This window comes from Teleopsis dalmanni, chromosome 1 (assembly GCF_002237135.1).
Source record: "Teleopsis dalmanni isolate 2A chromosome 1, ASM223713v2, whole genome shotgun sequence".
NCBI classification, from domain to species: domain Eukaryota; kingdom Metazoa; phylum Arthropoda; class Insecta; order Diptera; family Diopsidae; genus Teleopsis; species Teleopsis dalmanni.
The window spans coordinates 166,231,770-166,251,011 of NC_051846.1; the positions used below are offsets into that span (position 1 = coordinate 166,231,770).

A 19,242-nucleotide genomic window follows, 5' to 3' on the forward strand; every position below is an offset into this window, starting at 1 on the left:
ACTAAAGAAAAGGTTGTATACTTCTGGTAAAGATGTGCGTTCTACATTGCACTTTTTTTAATGCTCATATGAATCATTTTAATTTTAATATTATTATTTCAATATTTATATTTAAAGATAAATAACATCCGCTGCTGATTTTTACAATTTGAATAATAATATTTTAATTTACTATTTTAATGATAAATTAGTTTGTGTAGTTTTTAAACAAATGAGTATCAGATGAGTATCAAATGAGTATAAATAACATACTTAACTAAAAATATTCCATATGAAATATATTTATTCCACTAGTTTTTTGCAATTAGTTTTAAAAACTCATCCTAATTTTAATAATAAATTTAAAAATAAATCGATTAAACGACATATTATGATAAGGGGGCTATAATTGTATATGCATCCCTAAATGTCTATCACTTGCTCTGTTAATCTAAAAGTCGCATTTTAAATTAATTAAGTGACACTTTGGGAAATCCAATGCTTACTTAATTTCTGATATTTATGTATCTAATATTGTTCATTTTTCTTATCAATTAGTGGTGTCAAGGGTTTTTACATAATAATTGAAAATGTTTTTGAATAATTTTATACTATTTAGATTATTTAAAAAAAAACTGTGCTGATTATTAACATCTTTATCTGTGTTTATGGAATAAGAAGTTCGCATTTTGATTCAATACAAATTTAATTGCAATTCAGCGAATAATAAATAATAATATACTATTAAATTTTGTGTTTTTATTTATTTTTTGATTTATTTTATTATTATATTATGATAGTTTTACTGAAAAAATCTGCTTTCAAAAGGGTTAAGTATAATATATAATCAGCAACAATTAAAAAAATGCTTCAAATTCGTTCCTAGAAATAAATCGTGGAGACTGATTTGTCTATGGAACTTTTATAAAAATACATGCAATTCACTTCATATCATATACAACCTAATCATAGAAGTATGATGTATAGAATTAAAAATATATTGGTATGTGATACTGTTATATCTGTTATTTTGCCATATTTTATAATATATGTTACTATTACGTTATAATGACATGGTCGTTTCCCTTTTTTTTTTGATGCCAACTCACATGAAATTGGCTATTAGAATTGAAGAAGCTACCGTCAGAAAAAAGAATGAACATTTAAATACTCGTAAGCAAATTCAAAGATTTGCATTACAGAAATTAAAGGCCTAACCGATATTGCAAATACTAATATATATATTTGATATAGGCATTGGATATTGGAAGTCTACTAATTTAACTACTAAGTCCGATATCCCAAACAATACCAAACAAAATATGTCAATTTTTATAGAATCTATAGCATTGAAAAAAAATTTCCAACGCCTAAAAAATTATTAATTCCGAAAAATATTAATTTTTTCGGCTTAATATTTTAGTTCCTGATTTCAATTATAAAATTTATGTAAACAAGTATTCTTTACCATTGCTATATGGTGTTCAAAATTATGTTACATTAAATGATAGAATCGAATTTGTTTAATACATTTTAATATTATATTAAATATTATAAATAAATATATTTTTATACAATAATAATCAAATTTTTTTTAAATATTCTTATATTGTGGTTTAAAAGAGTATAGAAAATAATAATGCAAGTAATAATTATCAAAATTACAATTACTTTCTTCCTAATCATTCTGTGGTATGTATAAAAATGAAATCACGTTGTTCTTTTAATAGTCCATGTTTGATATGATTGGTATCAATTAGGAACGTTCAAGTATATACTATTATTACTAATATTATATCTACAAACATAAGAGAATAATTAATTTTGGATAAAATGTTATACACATGTTACTGAGTCGATCATTTACCTACTCATAAAGAAGCATACGAATAGACCATATTAAATTTCTTGTGTGGATGAGTGGAATAAATTCACAGAAATAGATAAAATGTCATCAGATTCATTCCTACATTTGCGTTAAATACATTCTAAAGAATTTTAAAAATGAATCTTTAAACATAATTCCAACAAAAGAAGTCAGAGGTTTGATATTCGAGATATTATATGCGAATCTCTGTTGCAATGACAATATTGCTGATTAAACCCATAATCAAAGATTTGTAGAAATTCAAAAGCAATAGCAAAGAACTGAATTAACGTCTAAAGAGAATGCTGAATATACTTTAGTTTGTAGTACGACATGGCTCTAGGCCGTCTGCCAGAAGTTGATGTATATAGTACATTAAATAATAAATCAAAAAAACAAAAATGTAAGAAAAATAATTAAGTATTATTATTAAATATTATTGAACTTCATTAAAAGACATTTTTTCATCAATCATATAGGTTCCAAAGTGTCTACATCGAAATTCTTTTAGTAGTGGAGATCTTCACATAAATTGTTGAAAATCTTCAACTTTATGTAAGTTACACAATTAACATATGTTAGAGTTTGTACTTTATATCCGATTTTCATTTAGCCGTAGATTGTCACCTCGGTCTTTAAAAATGGATATGCTTACCAAAAATTTAAGAAAGCAATTTTAAAATAGTCATTCAAAACATTCCCTGGAAACTTATTAAGAGATGTATTACTATTTATTATTTATTATATATGCAGATAAAATATTAATTAATTTTTTTATTGGCATAATATTTAAATTTTTTGAAATATGGAATCTAATAGCAGTTACTTTAACTACAAGCAATCAATAAAATTATTAATAAATATATTGTTCAAATATTACATTGATCTTAAGTTTTATTTTTTAAAAATATGTTGTCGAATTGTAGTCATAAGAAAGACATGTGATAGGATCTCATTAGCGATTCTAAGCATAATTTTAAAGATCGAATGAGGAGATTGGATGTAGTGACTTCTTGATAGACAGTAATATTTTAGCATGTCTTTCACATATTATCAAAATTTTAAGCTAACTCTTCTGGTTAAATAGTCTTTTCAATAATGGGAAGTACAGTAATCTAATTAAACTTTAAATAATACAAAATGCATTTTTACATTATTTTTGTTAAAATATATTTAAAACATTTTATTTGTAAGAAATTTATATAATAGTTACCCAGAATATATTGATTATAATATTGATATTAACATAATAATATTTTTATAACATGAAAATATTAATAATAACATTTTTATATTAGTACTATTTAATAAAAACACAATGTTAACAAAGAAAAAATTTTTATTAAGTTAAACAGATATCACAATTACATACTTACATTCCCATATATATTATTCAAAAATGATAATAAGGGAAATAAAATTATTAAATAAATGCTGAAGTTATATTACGCTATAATACTACAAATACTTTTAACTTTTATTAAAATATCTATCCTGATTTAAAGTCTCTTAGTTTATTCACTAAAGACACTTCTAGCTTTGTTATTAACGCTTATGACTTCACCACTTTTTGGTTCATCATCGTTATCATCTACCTTTTTCTCATTACCATTGGATTTTGAATCTTCACTGATTTCAATTCTACCCTGCGTCTTGTTTTCATCATTGGTGTTACTACCGGGCGATTGAATACTGCCAGACGTACCAGCATCTAATGGTTGCGCATTTGCTGTACGAGATAAAGTATAAATATTTAATAAATATTATATAAAGATATAAAAAATAACTTACCCAGACATAATGCAGCAACAGTCAAAACAAGGCAGAAAGTAATAAGATATTTCATTTTGTGCTCAGTAAGGTGTAGTTCAGTTTTCGAATTCAACTAACAAATGAAATAAAAATCTGTTGAACTTATATTGTTTTATACTTGGTTTTCGTTGCAGTCTAGATAGAATCTAGATAGAATACAAATGTTCACAGTTTCATTCTAGGAAAGTGGTTTTTTTCCTCAATTTTGTATTGTAAATAATTGTCTTCTAGAAACTTATTCATAAATATTTATTCACTATTTTAATTGCAAAAAAAACCAATGCATTTTAATTCATTAACTTCTTTAAATAAAAAGGCATAAAAGCTAACATGTTCTAATGAATTGTAATTAGATTTAAATTGTTATATTTTATTAATTGGAATTAAATTAATGAATTAAAAAAAACGATATATGCATGTTTTTAGAAAACTAACAAAACAATTTATATCTATAAAGAACTAGAATATGTTGTATTGTCACTTTTCGGTTGATTAAATTATAATTAAATAAATTTAATTAATTAATTTACTGAATTAGTTAATTAAATTACAAATTACTGGGTACTTCACTATACCCAATAATTCATACTGTCCGAAACTTAAATATGCTTTAAGGAATTTTTTAGAGGTATTAGTTTCGAAATGTGTAAAAAAATTCCTGTAAATATATTACAACATTTTATACAACTGAAGTGATTATATGGTTTTCTAGAAAACCCAACGTAATTCAAAGAAACTGATAGTAAATTTATTATCACCAGAATAAATATTATAAACACCAACTTTATGAATAGCTTTGTGAGTTTTGTAATTTGTTATACGAAGTATTTAGAGTCCAAGCATCCTATATATATATATATATAATGTATATATATGCATATTCATAGTAATGGTACAATATTTTACAAATGTGTTCAGCTACCTGCTTACGCCAACGACATTGACATCATTGGGCGTAACAAAATGAGCTAGCTGCCTATGCTGCTATTGGAATAGAATCTGCAAGAATAAGCTTAGAGGTGCATGAGGTCAAAACGAAGTTTTTGTCGGCTTCTGGTAGAAATATGCGTCAATCGGCCGTCGTGTTAGTGGCTGGCGATCTACTTACCTACCTTAGCACCGCCGTAACAAACAATAATGATTTTTGCCGAAAAAACGCCACCACTAATAGATGCTACTAAGGGCTTAGTAGGCAATTGGAATGCTGCGCTCTCTTTCGACAAACAAAACTTACACTCCACAGGTCGCTTATTCTTCATATGCTTCTATATGGCGAAGAATGATGATAAATGATGAAAAAAAAAATTCTTATTACGATCTTTGGTCCTCTATGAGTTGGTGATGACTACCGCATCTGAATGAACCACGAGCTGTACGAACTGTATCACGACATTGTTATAATGCAGCGAATTAACATTCAACGGCCCCTCTGGCTTGGTCATGTCGTAAGAATGAATGAAGATGACTCAGCGAATAAAGTATTTGAAACAGTAGTTGGAGGAATAAGACGTAAAAGTAGACCGTATCTCCGGTGGAGTGATCAAATTAAGGAAGCAGTAACCAGACTTGATATACGAAAATATAGAAAGTGCTCACACAGCAGAGGTGTCTGAGACAGACATGGTGCATCAGACCGATACCCGGTAACGGGTTGTTATAACCAAATAAGTAGGTAAGTAACACACTTAATATATATTTATTAATATGCGCACATTTTGTATAATTAAACTGTGCCCGATATTTATTATTATGTTGAAGTTTTTTTTGAGCCAGTGCATTTAAGCACTTTTACTCTTTCTTAACTCGAGGTATCTTCAAAACCTCGATATTTAGTTTTATATTATTTACATAGTATTTAAACAAAAAGTAAAACAGAAAAAAATATTGCCAGAAAGCATATGTTGTAGTCAGGATATTTGGATGCTGTAGAAGAAGCGTAGTACCCATTTTTCTCAGCGGAAAAATTTTCAGCATATATGGATACTGTAGAAGAGGTATCCTCTATGGAATAACCTACAAGAAAAGAAAAAATGAACAGAATTCAAGGAAATGTTTTGTTACTGAAGTTGAAATTTTTAGAATAAATTTTACCATTGCAAACATCACAAAAGCTTAAGGTGAAAACCACCAACACAAAAATAAATGTGGATTTCATCATTATTAACACTGAACTGTCAAGATATTAATATTGCAAATTTGATTTATATTAAATAATTAAAATAAATTCAACATCATTATATGCATGCAAGCATTTTAATATCATCAAATTAATCTGGGTAAATTAATTATAACTAATTATTTCTTGTGTTAAAATTGTTTTAGGTAAATAATATTTCATGTACAATTTTTTATTGGTAGTAAAACAGAAAAATTAAAAATAAATAAAAAAACAAGTTAAAGCCATATTAAAAAATAAATACATATAAACAATTGAGGTCGGTAACATTATTTATAAAAATATTAAAAATTCTCTGTAGTATTTGATTATAACATTTTTTATAACCAAAAAAGCAAATGTTATACTGAATCAGATAAAAAAGTTGTGTTATTCTACTATCAATTATCAATTACATAGTCAATTAATAAATTAGGTATTATGTTTATCGCATTCAATAGACTAAAATCAATGCTAATGTTTTTAACGTCGCATGGAGAAAATGATAGGAAATAATTGAATTTCAAATATATTTAAGTGCCAATCTATGAAAGCTTAATTCAAGATAAAATATTGTAGTTTCAACTAACTTTAACCTAATTGAAGAATTTTTAAATTTAAAAGTATTTCTTAATAGGAGTTGTACAAGTATCTTGTAGCATCTGGACAACACATATAGTATAAACTAAAAATGAGAGTAGATAATCAATATCAAAAAAAATAAAAAAAATAAAAGAGCCACAATAAGATAAGCTCATTTAGCTTATTAATAAAATAAATCATATTAAAAATAATAGAAAAGTGAGAGGTTTATATGAGAGGGAGCTTGAAATAAAAAGAGAACTGATAGTAACATTTGACTAATTCAAATTGTAAACAACAAGAACCTATTTCAGCGATAATGACTAGTATCACAGCCAAACAGTGAAGAGAATACTAGGTATTGACATCACCAAAACTAACATATAATGATTATATAAAAAGTATTATAGAGTTAAAGTCAACCTTAGCTTTTTAATCTTACTTCATATAATAATATTTGAGTACATTTTATACCATAAGAAGAAAGAAAACGAACCTTTTATTATCTTTATGCAACATAGGCTCATTGATATTAATATAGAATGAAAATATTTACTAGCATACTAAATATAATATCTTTTTTTATATATTGTTATCAATAGTTCGGTTATTCCTTCAAAATTAAAACTTTCTTCGATATTAAATAATACTCGAAATCAATTTCAAATACACACCTAATTCAATAAATTTTTCTACACCGTTTTATGTTTATAAAGCTTACTTCCTCAGATATTAATATTTAAGATTGTAAATCAATGTTTGATTTCAATTCTGTTGACGCCAGTAGCACATATAATTTCAGCATATTCAGCATTCAGCAATGCTTGATATCATTAAGAAAATCAATGCAGTTTAGTCAATATTTAAAATTAAGTCTTACTTAGAGTGAATTACCTAAGTAATCACCTTCATAATAGAGTACCGTGAATTAAAAACTTAATTTAGGATCAAAACACACACCAAATGACGAGAAAGAATAACTGGTTGTAGGTGACTTTCATATCTAAATTTCCAACTTTAGAGACCGTGAATTAAAAACTTAATTTAGGATCAAAACACACACCAAATGACGAGAAAGAATAACTGGTTGTAGGTGACTTTCATATCTAAATTTCCAACTTTAAAGACCGATAACTCGTAAACTAAGGTATTTTGACATATTGTGTAGTAGAGAAAATTGTTCAAAAAAACTGCGTTTATTAAAATTCCATGTCAAATCTTGTATGAAAGATATCCAACGCTGCAATAACATAACTTCAAAGCACCACTTTTTGATATAAAAGCTAATTAAGATAAAGGATCAGCTATTCTCTAATGGCAATATCAGATCATAAAGATCATAAAAAACAGGAGTTTGAAAGCCTTTTACATGTTAGCATAATGTTAGAAAGAATAATAACTATTATTTTAATTTGAAAGAGATGGCCCTATTAATTACATTCAGATATTGTTAAAACTAAAAGATAATGCTAGAATAGTACTTAAGTGATGATGAAGCTAACAGTAATGATTAGATTAATAATAAATATGATAATAATAACAATGATGAGGTAATTTAATATGATTATTTTAGTGACAATGATAATAATGATATCTTCGATGATTATTATATGAAGTTGTTGTTGGTTATTGTTATAATGATAATAACGATAATGATAATATTGAAAACAAAATAAGAAAGATATATTTTTCTCTGGCCGTTGTGCCAGAGATCTTTAATGCCGTGCGTGAACTGATAATGCAAGATCGTCATGTGACATACCGTGAGGTAGAGGCATCCTTGGGCATTTCTCCCACTAGCACACATTCGATATTGCATGAACACCTGGCCGTAAAAAAGGTTTGTTCTCGTTGAATCCCGCACAATTTGACGATCGCAAAGAAATGTTGAAAAAATACGTTCGTATTGCTTAAAAAGACGTTTATAATATCGTCACAGGTGACGAATCATGGATCTATGCGTATGAGCCCGAAACAAATTCAACGAAAGTTATTCATGGAAGAAGCACTTCGAAGCAAATGGTCGCCTGTTTGTTCCGCAAAACTGGTCATGTGGCGACTGTTCCGATTGAGCAACGAAGGACAGTCACTTCTGAGTTGTACACCACAATTTTTTTGCCTGAAGTCTTAGGAGAAATATATATAGCAGCCCTCGTATAAATACCTTTATTACGATATTTACACAAAATAAAATACCATATCGAATACAGTCGTTTTAGTGTACTATACTTAAAATGCAAACGCTTATATGGGGTCTAAAAAGTAGAATACGCACATTGATGGCCTTTTTTTTGACACGCTGAAAACATTAGATACGGTTCAAGACTGCGTTTATACGTGCAGGTCTACTAAATCGGTTCGAATCAGTGCTGCTATATAAACATGGCATATGACTACATGTAAAAATTATATATCGACTACATTAAAAAAAAATAAGTTAGTGCTACTGCTACTGCTTTTTTCATTATTTTAAAGGTATACGTTAGTGAAATATTAAGATCAAATGAATTAAAGGCAAATACCAACTTCGCTGAGATGTAAATTTATTATTATTAATTAAATTTTATTTAGCAAAAATTAAGAAAAAAAACATTGAAATTTTTTACAGGGAAGTAATTGATAAAATAAATAAAATTAATAACTTAATAGTTTATTTTGATTTCTGTTCAATTTCATAACCGTTTCGAATATTTTATTGGAATTTTAGTTTATTTATAATACATGATTTAATTACGTTAGCAAGATTTGAGGATAGCCATTCTTTGTGTCTGGCAATATCTATATTTTACTAGATATTAGCAAAACTTTTTAGAAAATATTTTATTTCATTCACTTTAAATATGTGTACCTTTGTTTGAAAGCAAATAGGGCATAATGATCGATTTTATTAATAGTTTTATTTACATATTATAATATTCCTTTCTGTACCTTTTATTAATACTAATTCTAATATTAAAAACATTCATTTATTCTTATTTTTATTATTCTAAAATCTTAAATTAAGTGTGAACAACAAATTCACATTCACTTCTGAATATAAGGTAATTATTAGTATTTAATTACTAAATTTCACTAAAAATAAAAATGCAAAATTATTTGCATTTTAATTAGTGGATATATAAGTAATAATTATAAATTAATCAGAAATTAATACTCCACGAAATGAAAGGAGCATTTTCCGTAGTAGTAGTAGTGGTAGTAGTAATTTTATCTTCTTCTGTCTGTTTCGTTATATTGTCATTGACTACATTGCTACTTTTTTCAGTGATATCATCAGTTTTCTCCGTGATTTTATCGAACTCAGTATTTTTACTTTCTGTAGTCGATTTCATAGCAGTTGGTTCAGGTGTAGAACTAAGTAGAGCACCTTTATTGAGCCTTAGAATATGATCAGCACTAGCTAGAATAAAAAAAAAATATGATAAAATAATGGATTTGATAGATCTAAGAATTGATCTTACCAATATAAATGCCGGTTACAGTCAATAGCAAACAAAATGTAATAAGATACTTCATTTTTTTTCCGTAATCTATTTTCTTTATAGTAGTTATTAGTATAAAAGCAAACAACTATTAAAATAACTTTTCACATTTCTTTATATATATGAGATGAAATTTATATATATGATAATAATTAAATTTTTAGTCATTAAATCGTATTCTTAATAATCAGTCACATTAAAATTGCAATATATCGAGTTTATAAACATGAATTCAAAACATTTGATAAACCAGTTTAAATAACTTAAAAAAGAGTAAAGAGAATTACAGCTAATTGTTAGATGTTAGTATCTATATTACATCAATTGAATTACATTTTTTAAGATATTTTCTATTTTGATATTTAGAATACAAACTTGTTTTATAAGCTTAAAGCTTTACTAAAGCTTAACATATAATGTTAGAATCTAAGAATATATTTCCGACTTTGAACTTTATATAGAGAATCAATTTACTTATGTAAAGATTAAGAATAGTTCAATGAGATTTTAATTAAAACCTTTTGTTTTACTTTCGAATATTTATTAATAAATAGAGTTTAGTGATATTTAAAATATTTTAGATAGCAAATAATGCCATTGTTAACGCCATTAGAAATAATTTTGCTTAAGAATATTGGAAAAAATATTAAAAGAAATGCCATGATACCAATTGAATCTTATAAAAAAATAAATCAAATTCATGGAAGAATTTCTGAATATTTGCTTTATTAATTATAATATCAAAATCATTTATTTAGATTGGGAAAGATTTCAGTTTTAGTTGATCGAATAAACGAGATGTTATTATTATAGTTTTTAGCATATATCTAATATATATATGCAAAACTATGTAAAATTGGCATATATAAAATTGCAAAAAATTTATCATCTTGCGAAAAATTTGGTTCAAATAAGATTCTTTAGGTAAATTAAATTCATATTTGGTTGACAGAATAAACTGGGTGATAAAATTAATGTTTTTGGTATTTATCCACTAAAATTGCAAAAAAACTGAATACTGTTTTGATGGAATAAAGTAGGCGATAAAATGAATGGTTTTGATACTTATCTATTAAAATTGCAATAAAAATTATCCTCATGCAATAGATTTAATTCAAATATAGTTTTAACTTATTTGTATAGCTAGATATTCATGTGTACTGGACTGAAATTTGATGTGCTTATTTTCAAGCACTAGAACAAAAAACTAATTTTTTATATTATATATTAAAAGTACATATTGAAATATACTGGTAAAACTTCTTATAATATTCTGACTGCATATAAATAAAAAAATAGTAAAAATGGATTTACGTCAACAAAACTGGCGTAGACCATATATTAAAATTCGCTCCATATATTTATTTACATATTTTATATATATATTTATATACTCCATATATATATTATTATATATAATATCAATATCACATTTAACGAACTAAATAAGTTAATGTTGTGCAAAAAAAGAGTCAAAGTTATAGGATTGTATAATTAATGAAGTTGGTCAAATAGCAACTAAAACTGCACACGATAATTATTTAAAAACATAAGGAAAGCATATAAAAAAAATACTTTAATTTTAAAGATTTAATTTTATGTTGGAGCTATTTGAGCCAGTGCACTTGAGCACTTTTAATCCTTCTTAACTCGAGGTATTTTTAAAACACCTCTTTAAGCCTTGATGGGATTTTTGTTTATCACTTCATCAGACTAAGCAATAATTGACCTCAGATCTGCATACCTCCACTAGGAACCTGCAACCATTTTGGGATTTGATAACGCGGTGTTGGTAAGTCTGTCAGTTGTCTCAAATATTTTCAGGGCTCTATTCTTTATGTATTTTTGGATGGGATCAATCTTGATGCCCCTGAGGATGTCATTCGTCCTAATGTATCATGATACCTTGAAAAGTCTTCTCAGAGCCTGGCTTTGTGCAATTTCTAGCTGGCGAATAGTAGTGTTTGAAGCATTGCTAAACGCTACACATCCATATAGAAGTGACGGACGAATTATTTGGTTATTTATCAGTTTCCTCTTTTTAATATTAAAATCACATTTTGATAGATATCATTTCTTTTCATTTTCTTATTTAAAATAAGTCTACATTCACAAATTATTAATTTCTTCTCGTTGTTATTTCAAACATTCACAATTTATTCATGAATTAAAATTATTTAATTAAAAACTCGTTATTAAAATTAATAAAAAATTTTCTATATTTAAATAAAATTGTATACAAATGTTACAAAAACGATTAATATTTTATATCAAACTGAATTTTTTTAAAACCATTAAGCAATTTTTTTAATCAAAACGTTTATATATGCAAAGTAAAATTTTTTAATTTTTCTATTTAAATCAATTCTGTGTAACTTGTAATTATTCATCACCGGCAGGAGGTGTAATAACACCTACTTTAGATTCGCCACTCTGTGCGTCCTTAGTTTTGCTTAAAACCTTCACTTCAGCACTTTTAACATCTTCTTTCAGTTCAACTTTCTTTATATCAGGTTTAGATTCTGGTTTAGCTTCTTCCTTAGCTTCAACCTTTTCTTCAGGTTTTTTATCTTCAGTGCTCTTATTATCAGTCGATCCTGATTTTCCAGCCACTTCATCATTCAATTTTTGCACATTTGCTGTTCTGGCTGAGAAAAAAGCCAAAAATAATTTTAAAATTATTATTATAAATATATATATATTATAATTATATTTTATAATATTATATATTTACTATAAATTAATTATTTCTCACCCAGGCATACACCAGCAACAGCCAAGACAAGACATAAAGTCATTAAATATTTCATATTGAGCTCAGTTAGGTGTAGTTCAGTTTCCTTCGAATTACAACTTACAAATGATTTCAAAATCCGTAAATGGTCGTAAGAGAACTGTAATGAAATCGCAGTTATAAACTAAGAATGAGGTTTTATCTAAACATAGGCAAGTACTATAATTTACTGCCTTCTTGCAGTTTGCCTTTGGAAACTTATTCATTAATATTGATTTACTGTTTTAATTAAAAAACCATGCATTCTATTTCATGGATTACATTAACTCGAACATGTAATATAATGGAAATTTTATAAAATTAAATTAGACACGATTTTTAATACATTAAAATTTTTAATTTCATCAGTTCAACTTTTATAAAAAGTATTACGTTTTTATGTATTTCAAACAGTGTTTAACTATTTGTTGCAATAAATTTATTTGTATTTTTTTTTATTTTCTATAAAGAAACATAAGTTGTGAATAATTTATTTATTGATGTTAATAGATAATAAAAAATATTGAAAGATGATATTACAACAACCTCGTATTCAAGTTTTATTTTTAATTAGTGAATAAAAAGACTAATGGGAATAGAATATATACATTAGATTTTATTTTTGTTTTTATTATTATATAGTAGTCCTTATACAAATCGTCGACACTTCGAAGTTTGTTTACACAGAGCGGAGTATTATTACAATTCCCTCCTGAGGAGTTTATTATAACAATTGTTTATAATAAATAACATTTTTTTTTGTATAATTTTTATATACTTTAACTCAATTTCAATAAAAAACTATATCACTTAATATCAGCTTATAACTTGTTGACACACATTATTACAAAATATAAACGTAGTACAAGTTTAAAAACATTGAAGAAAACTCTGCAGTAAAATATTTTTAATAATATCAGAAATACGGTCTTATACTTTTATAAAGAAACTTTAAAAATTCTTCAAAGAGGGCAAAATATTGCCTTAAGAAAACTGGTTAACGCCCCATGGTATGTAAGAGGAGCTGATATCCACAGAGATCTGAGAGTGGATTCAGTTGAAAAATACATTAAAGATCGTGCTCTGAAACTATTCAATACAATTGACAGTCACAATAATCCAACACTCAGTATCCTAAAAATACAGCGAAATTTGATAAACACAGGCAGATACAAAGATATCAGATCCATCATATTATAAAGCCCCGTAAAGCCCCGTATTTAGTGTGACTTAAAATTGTCCACAGATAAAATAGAGTAAAGGTGCTGATTCACCAACTCAGACATCTGAATATCAATATCAATAAAGAAACTTGTAAAACTTCTATCGTTAACAAGAACGATATTGTTTAAAATAAGTGTAATAAATAGAAATTTAATATTTTTGCTTGAAAGACTTATTTACTATAGTTTAGCTTGATAACTTGTTGTCATATTGAAGGTAATTTCATTATGCCCCTCTCGTCGAAGTCCTCATCCCTATTGGCAAAATAGAGACAGTTGATTTTGACAAGTCTCTCTTGAAGCGAATTTATCACCACAAAAATCGTTTGCTATGGACAAGACCAAATGGTAATTACTTGGTGCCAGGTCTAGACTTTAAGGTGCAGCCCCAATATCGATATGCGTGGCCTGGTGTTGTTGTGATGAAACATAATTCATCTTCTATTGCTGTTTCTGGGCATTTGCTTTCTTCAGATGGTCAAATTGTGCCAGTTAACAGTACAGTTCCGAGGTAAGATTCCACCTATCCCACCAAACATAAAGCAAAACTTTCCTAGCCGACAATTCTGTCTTAGCCACCGTTTCAACCGGCTCACCGCGATTCAACTGCAACCGTATTCGGTTGACGTTGTCGTAACTAATCCACTGTCTTATTATCATCATTAATAGGATAGACACTAACCGCTTTAGAATTGGGTCGAATTTGCATATAAGTATGTATGCTTTATGCTTGTATAACTTATATATATATAATATATTAAATTATATAATATAATAAAAAGTAATAAAATATAAAACAAACTATTATCTCAATGAAAAATTTATTTATTTAATATTTTATTTTGTTTATATTTAAATATGTAATTCTGAAAATGTGATGCAATTTTTGATGTAAACAGTATCATATTAATGAAGTATTAGTTAATGAACCATTGAACTCACTGAACTATACGAAATCAAGTAATATTTAAAACTTACATACGTTGTTTCAATTCTCCTCTACAGTCAGTAAGAAAAGAAACAAAGAAATTATTTGCATATTTATAGCAAATAGGTTTGTTAGTAATTAATAACAATAAGGTACTAAGGTATTGTTAATATAGTTCTAATTGTCACAAGTATTAACCTGATAAAGCTGGTTTTTATTATTATTGATATGGGACATACCACTGCGACCGTTGGGTCTATTGTGCCACCTTCTGGGCTTAGAGCAGGTCTGTAAGTTTTGTTCTTTCGATGAAGCGTAGTTTCGTTTTACTAAACTAAGAAGTATACTGTAAATGCTACTTAAAATATTAAAAAAACTAATTTCATATTTTCACTTTAGTATTTTTGCGGTATCTACATTGCAATATACATATGTGTATTACTAATTTCAGACGTAAATACATGACCAATTATTTACTGTTTCTTAAAATTAAGTAGTAACGTATCCAGTAGAGAAAGGTAGATTAAATAATACATTTTTGCAAGTGTAAAAAACATCAAGTTACAGTCTAGATAACGTGTACTATAACAATCAGAATAAGGTTTTTTAGAAAATGACTTCATTTTTTTCTATGAAAATGAAACCCGATTTTATTACAGAGAATAAATAAATTATAGAATTATATATTGTTCATTCTACTTCGATAGCTTTTTCCATCTTTCTGGTTGTAGCGTTAATAAAAACGCACCAACCAAAAACAACTACGCAAAAGCAATAAAAATTTCTCACAAACTAGCCTTGCCATATCAGCTATCAGAATACATAATAATTATCTAGCTTAAATCTAAAGTTGGTTGTGAAAAAACACAATTTCATGGTTGGCCAAAAACCAAATTTCTTTCCAAGAATCCAATTTATTATATAAGCAGTAAATTTTCATTTCTTAAACACCTTTAAGAACATAATATTCGTAGTCAAATTTATAGAGATTAATATATGATTTTACAAGGATTCAGGAATTGAATTTGTTTCATGTAAAAATCTTTAATAAACTCTATAATAATAAAAACTGTAATAATATAAATATTATTATTTTACAAATATTCAGAAATCTTGCACTTGAATGAATAAGTAATGATTTTTCTATCATAAATAACAGGAATCATAAAATGTAATATTCCCAATAAAATGAAGTCCAATCTGAGCACACATTGAATTTTAAAATCCAATCAGTGAAAATGAAACATTACACACTATATAATATATTCTATGTCCTTTTTATTATTAATTAAGATTTAATTATTCTTGTTTTCACTTAACGTCCGGCTACTGCAGCTAACAATTTTGGATTTAGTTTTTTCGATAATGTAACTTTGGAATCTTCCTTGGATGTGTTTTCTGCTGGATCATTGACATCGGCCGCTTCTATAGATTTTCCATCATCTTCGCTTGGTTTTGGTGGACTTGTGCCTGATGGTATTAGTTTAGCATATATTTAATAAAAAATTATATTCTATATTTATTTTATTTATATTTTATTTACCAAGGCAAATAGCAACTACACTCAACACAAGGACAAGTGTGAATAAAAACTTCATTGTTCTGATAATTCAAACGTTTTGTTATCTTCGAATTGGAACTATGGAATGATGAGTATTTATATGTTACCGGTTGTATTTATACTCAATGATTATATAATTGACGACAAAATCAGGTTTATATTGGAGTGTATTTTAGCAATTATTAATTTTTTAATATAAAGCTATAATGTAATTGCAGCAATTGAAAACTAAATTTACTTATGCATAAATTTAAATACATTTTTAATTATTCTTCGATATGACAAAATGTGTTTTCATACAAAAACGAGTAGTGTTTCGGTTTAATGTTTTAGCAGACTCCGAACTGTTCTTGCTGACATGGAGAGTTACGTTTCTAGTACAACTGTTAAAACAACTTTTTCACAGAAAGCAATTATCAGTTGTATAAAAGAACATATTCTTCTCAAAAATTATTTTATTATATATTTTATTATATGATATTATTACTATTGCGTTCATTTTTGCAGCTTAGACATTCGTGCAAATATAGACATTACAAGCGTTGTATTATTCCTCACGATCTCAACTGTCTTATTAATGACTTTTATTATACTTTTCAATAGACTACAATAGTTTGATATTCTAAAACCAATTCACATATTAAAAGTATTTAACAACAAACCACCGACACACTTACTTATCAGTCTTGAACCCTAAGTGTAATTATGAACATCACTGCTTAAAACTACAAAGTTACATCTTTGTCTATTAGGAATTAAAGTGGCTAAGTACATAAAATTATATTAAACACAACAATTTTTTTTAAGATGACTTTTTATGCTTTGCAACGTAGTGCCTTTTCACTATAAAGTTGTTACAGAAGTATTTCGATTTCTTTTTATCTCTTGCTATCGAGAGATAATATTGATAACAGCAATCTTCGATGTTATCAAAATATTTATTATTATTTCTTCAATGAAGCAAACCCAATTATCTGAAATTCCCTTCGGGACTAAGTTTTATAGATATTCGGGTTAAACACTAGAAAATTCAAGTTAGCTAATTCACTAACTGTGGTTTTGTTAGATGAAATTAAAATGTTCTAAGACTGGAGGAAATACATAATGTTACATATCTCATTCAGACAAAAATTTTTTAAATTAGAATACATTTAAATATTTTCGAATGAGCTAATTGGTCAATATAAAATATATAAACAACTTTTTAAATCAGTTTTAAAAAACATATTGTATTATTACCGATCGACTATAGTCATCTATAGTCAATAGTCTATAGAGTATAGACAATAGTCACTAGTTTAAAATTCTGCCTTTAATAACAGTTAAATCAAAGCTATTTAGACAGAAAAGGAAGTTATGTCAACTAACCAACCTCCCGATGGGTTTCATCATTTGCCTCCATATAGCTCGAAATCCTGGACTCAAATTAAATTTCTGTCATATGGATAATACATAATAAAATTAGATAAAGCCATTAAACGAAGGTTATCCAACTCACACTTTAAATTTAATAATCCACAGTGAAAATAATACATTATCATAGTATTAGTTATTATGACCTTTTTATTTTTATATGAATTAAATTATTTTCATTTTGACTTAACGTCCTGCTGCATCTTTTAGATTAGCAGGTGGTAGTCGAATCTGGTCGTAATAGTAGGATCTGGGTTGTTTGTCAGTCTTTTTTGGAACACGTGAGTGTTGTGAACTATCCAGCAACTTTGAATCAAGGCCTAAGGATCAATATATAATAGTTATATGATGAATTAAAAAACAAAATGGTATTTACCAAAGCAAATAGTAATTATGCTTAATACCAAAAATAATGCAAATAAAAACTTCATTTTTCTTAAAATTCAACCGCTTCGTATTCTTTGACTTTGAACTATGAAGTGATGAGCATTTATTCGTAACCCGTGGTATTTATAGTTGCCGCACTGAAATGGATGACAGGTTTAATCAGGTTTACTCAATATTTGAATTTATCTTAGAAATGATTAATTATTTTTGTTAATATATAAATTCAATAACATTATAATGCGTTGTTCTATACTCGAAACTATACAAAATTTAGTTAGCTTAGTTGATTTAATCCTATAACTGCTCTAAAATTGGCTCCATCTAAAAGGCCTACGTTTCAGTATTGGGATAACTGATATTAAAAGTATTTTTTTAACAAACAATTAAGATTGGAAAAAAGTTATGAATGAAAGCTACTTAGACAGAAAAGTAAGTTATACCAACTAATCAACCACACGATGGGTTTCATCATTTGCCTTCATAGCTGTTAAGAGCACCGATACTATGACTTATTTATGTAATATTCAGTAGAACTTATAAACAAACTCATACTTTAAGGTGTTTACTAAAATGAAAAAATAAATCATTTGTATCGTGAGAATAACAAAATATTTTTGCAGTTGGTTTGAAATCTTAAACTCAAATGAACTTACCGTCATATAAATAGGTAGGTAGGTTGGAGTGACGGTCTTTTTTCTCCGAAAAGCTCATTTGAGCTCAAATGATGGCCCATTTTGGTACCACAGGAATAGCATTGGTAAGTACATAGATTCATATCAGTATTCAGTCAACGCCGAAAATGGTAATGACTCCCCATTAGATAAAGGAAAACCGACCTGACAGTTCTATAATCTTGGCCAGGTCCTTAATATTACAGGGTGACAGCTCAGTCAGATCGGTGAGAAAAGGGGGTCCAAAGATTTTTAATCTTCTTCTAGCTAAAGAAGGACACCAACACATAAGATGGAGCATGATCTCCTCCTCATCCTCAGAGCCACAACCTGAACAAAAATCATTATAGGGTAGACCCAGTCTCCTAGCATGCCTTCCTAATTCGCAGTGACCTTACTTCAACTTTAG

The 19,242-nt window shown here is 27.2% G+C and overlaps 2 protein-coding genes across 2 annotated transcripts; both read right to left on the reverse strand.

Moving 5' to 3' along the window:
• Positions 1-9,355: 9,355 nt before the first annotated feature.
• On the reverse strand, positions 9,356-9,954 carry LOC119669710. Its single transcript, XM_038079717.1, has 2 exons — positions 9,857-9,954; positions 9,356-9,795 (listed from the first exon to the last, which is right to left on the reverse strand). The coding sequence occupies exons 1-2, from the start codon at positions 9,909-9,911 to the stop codon at positions 9,536-9,538; spliced, it is 315 nt and encodes a 104-aa protein (XP_037935645.1). The 5' UTR covers positions 9,912-9,954; the 3' UTR covers positions 9,356-9,535.
• A 2,276-nt stretch (positions 9,955-12,230) lies between these two features.
• Positions 12,231-12,765, reverse strand: LOC119669721. The gene is made up of 2 exons (XM_038079728.1): positions 12,633-12,765; positions 12,231-12,525 (listed from the first exon to the last, which is right to left on the reverse strand). Exons 1-2 carry the CDS (start codon positions 12,685-12,687, stop codon positions 12,260-12,262), a joined length of 321 nt encoding a protein of 106 aa, XP_037935656.1. The 5' UTR covers positions 12,688-12,765; the 3' UTR covers positions 12,231-12,259.
• Between the last annotated feature and the right edge of the window lie 6,477 nt (positions 12,766-19,242).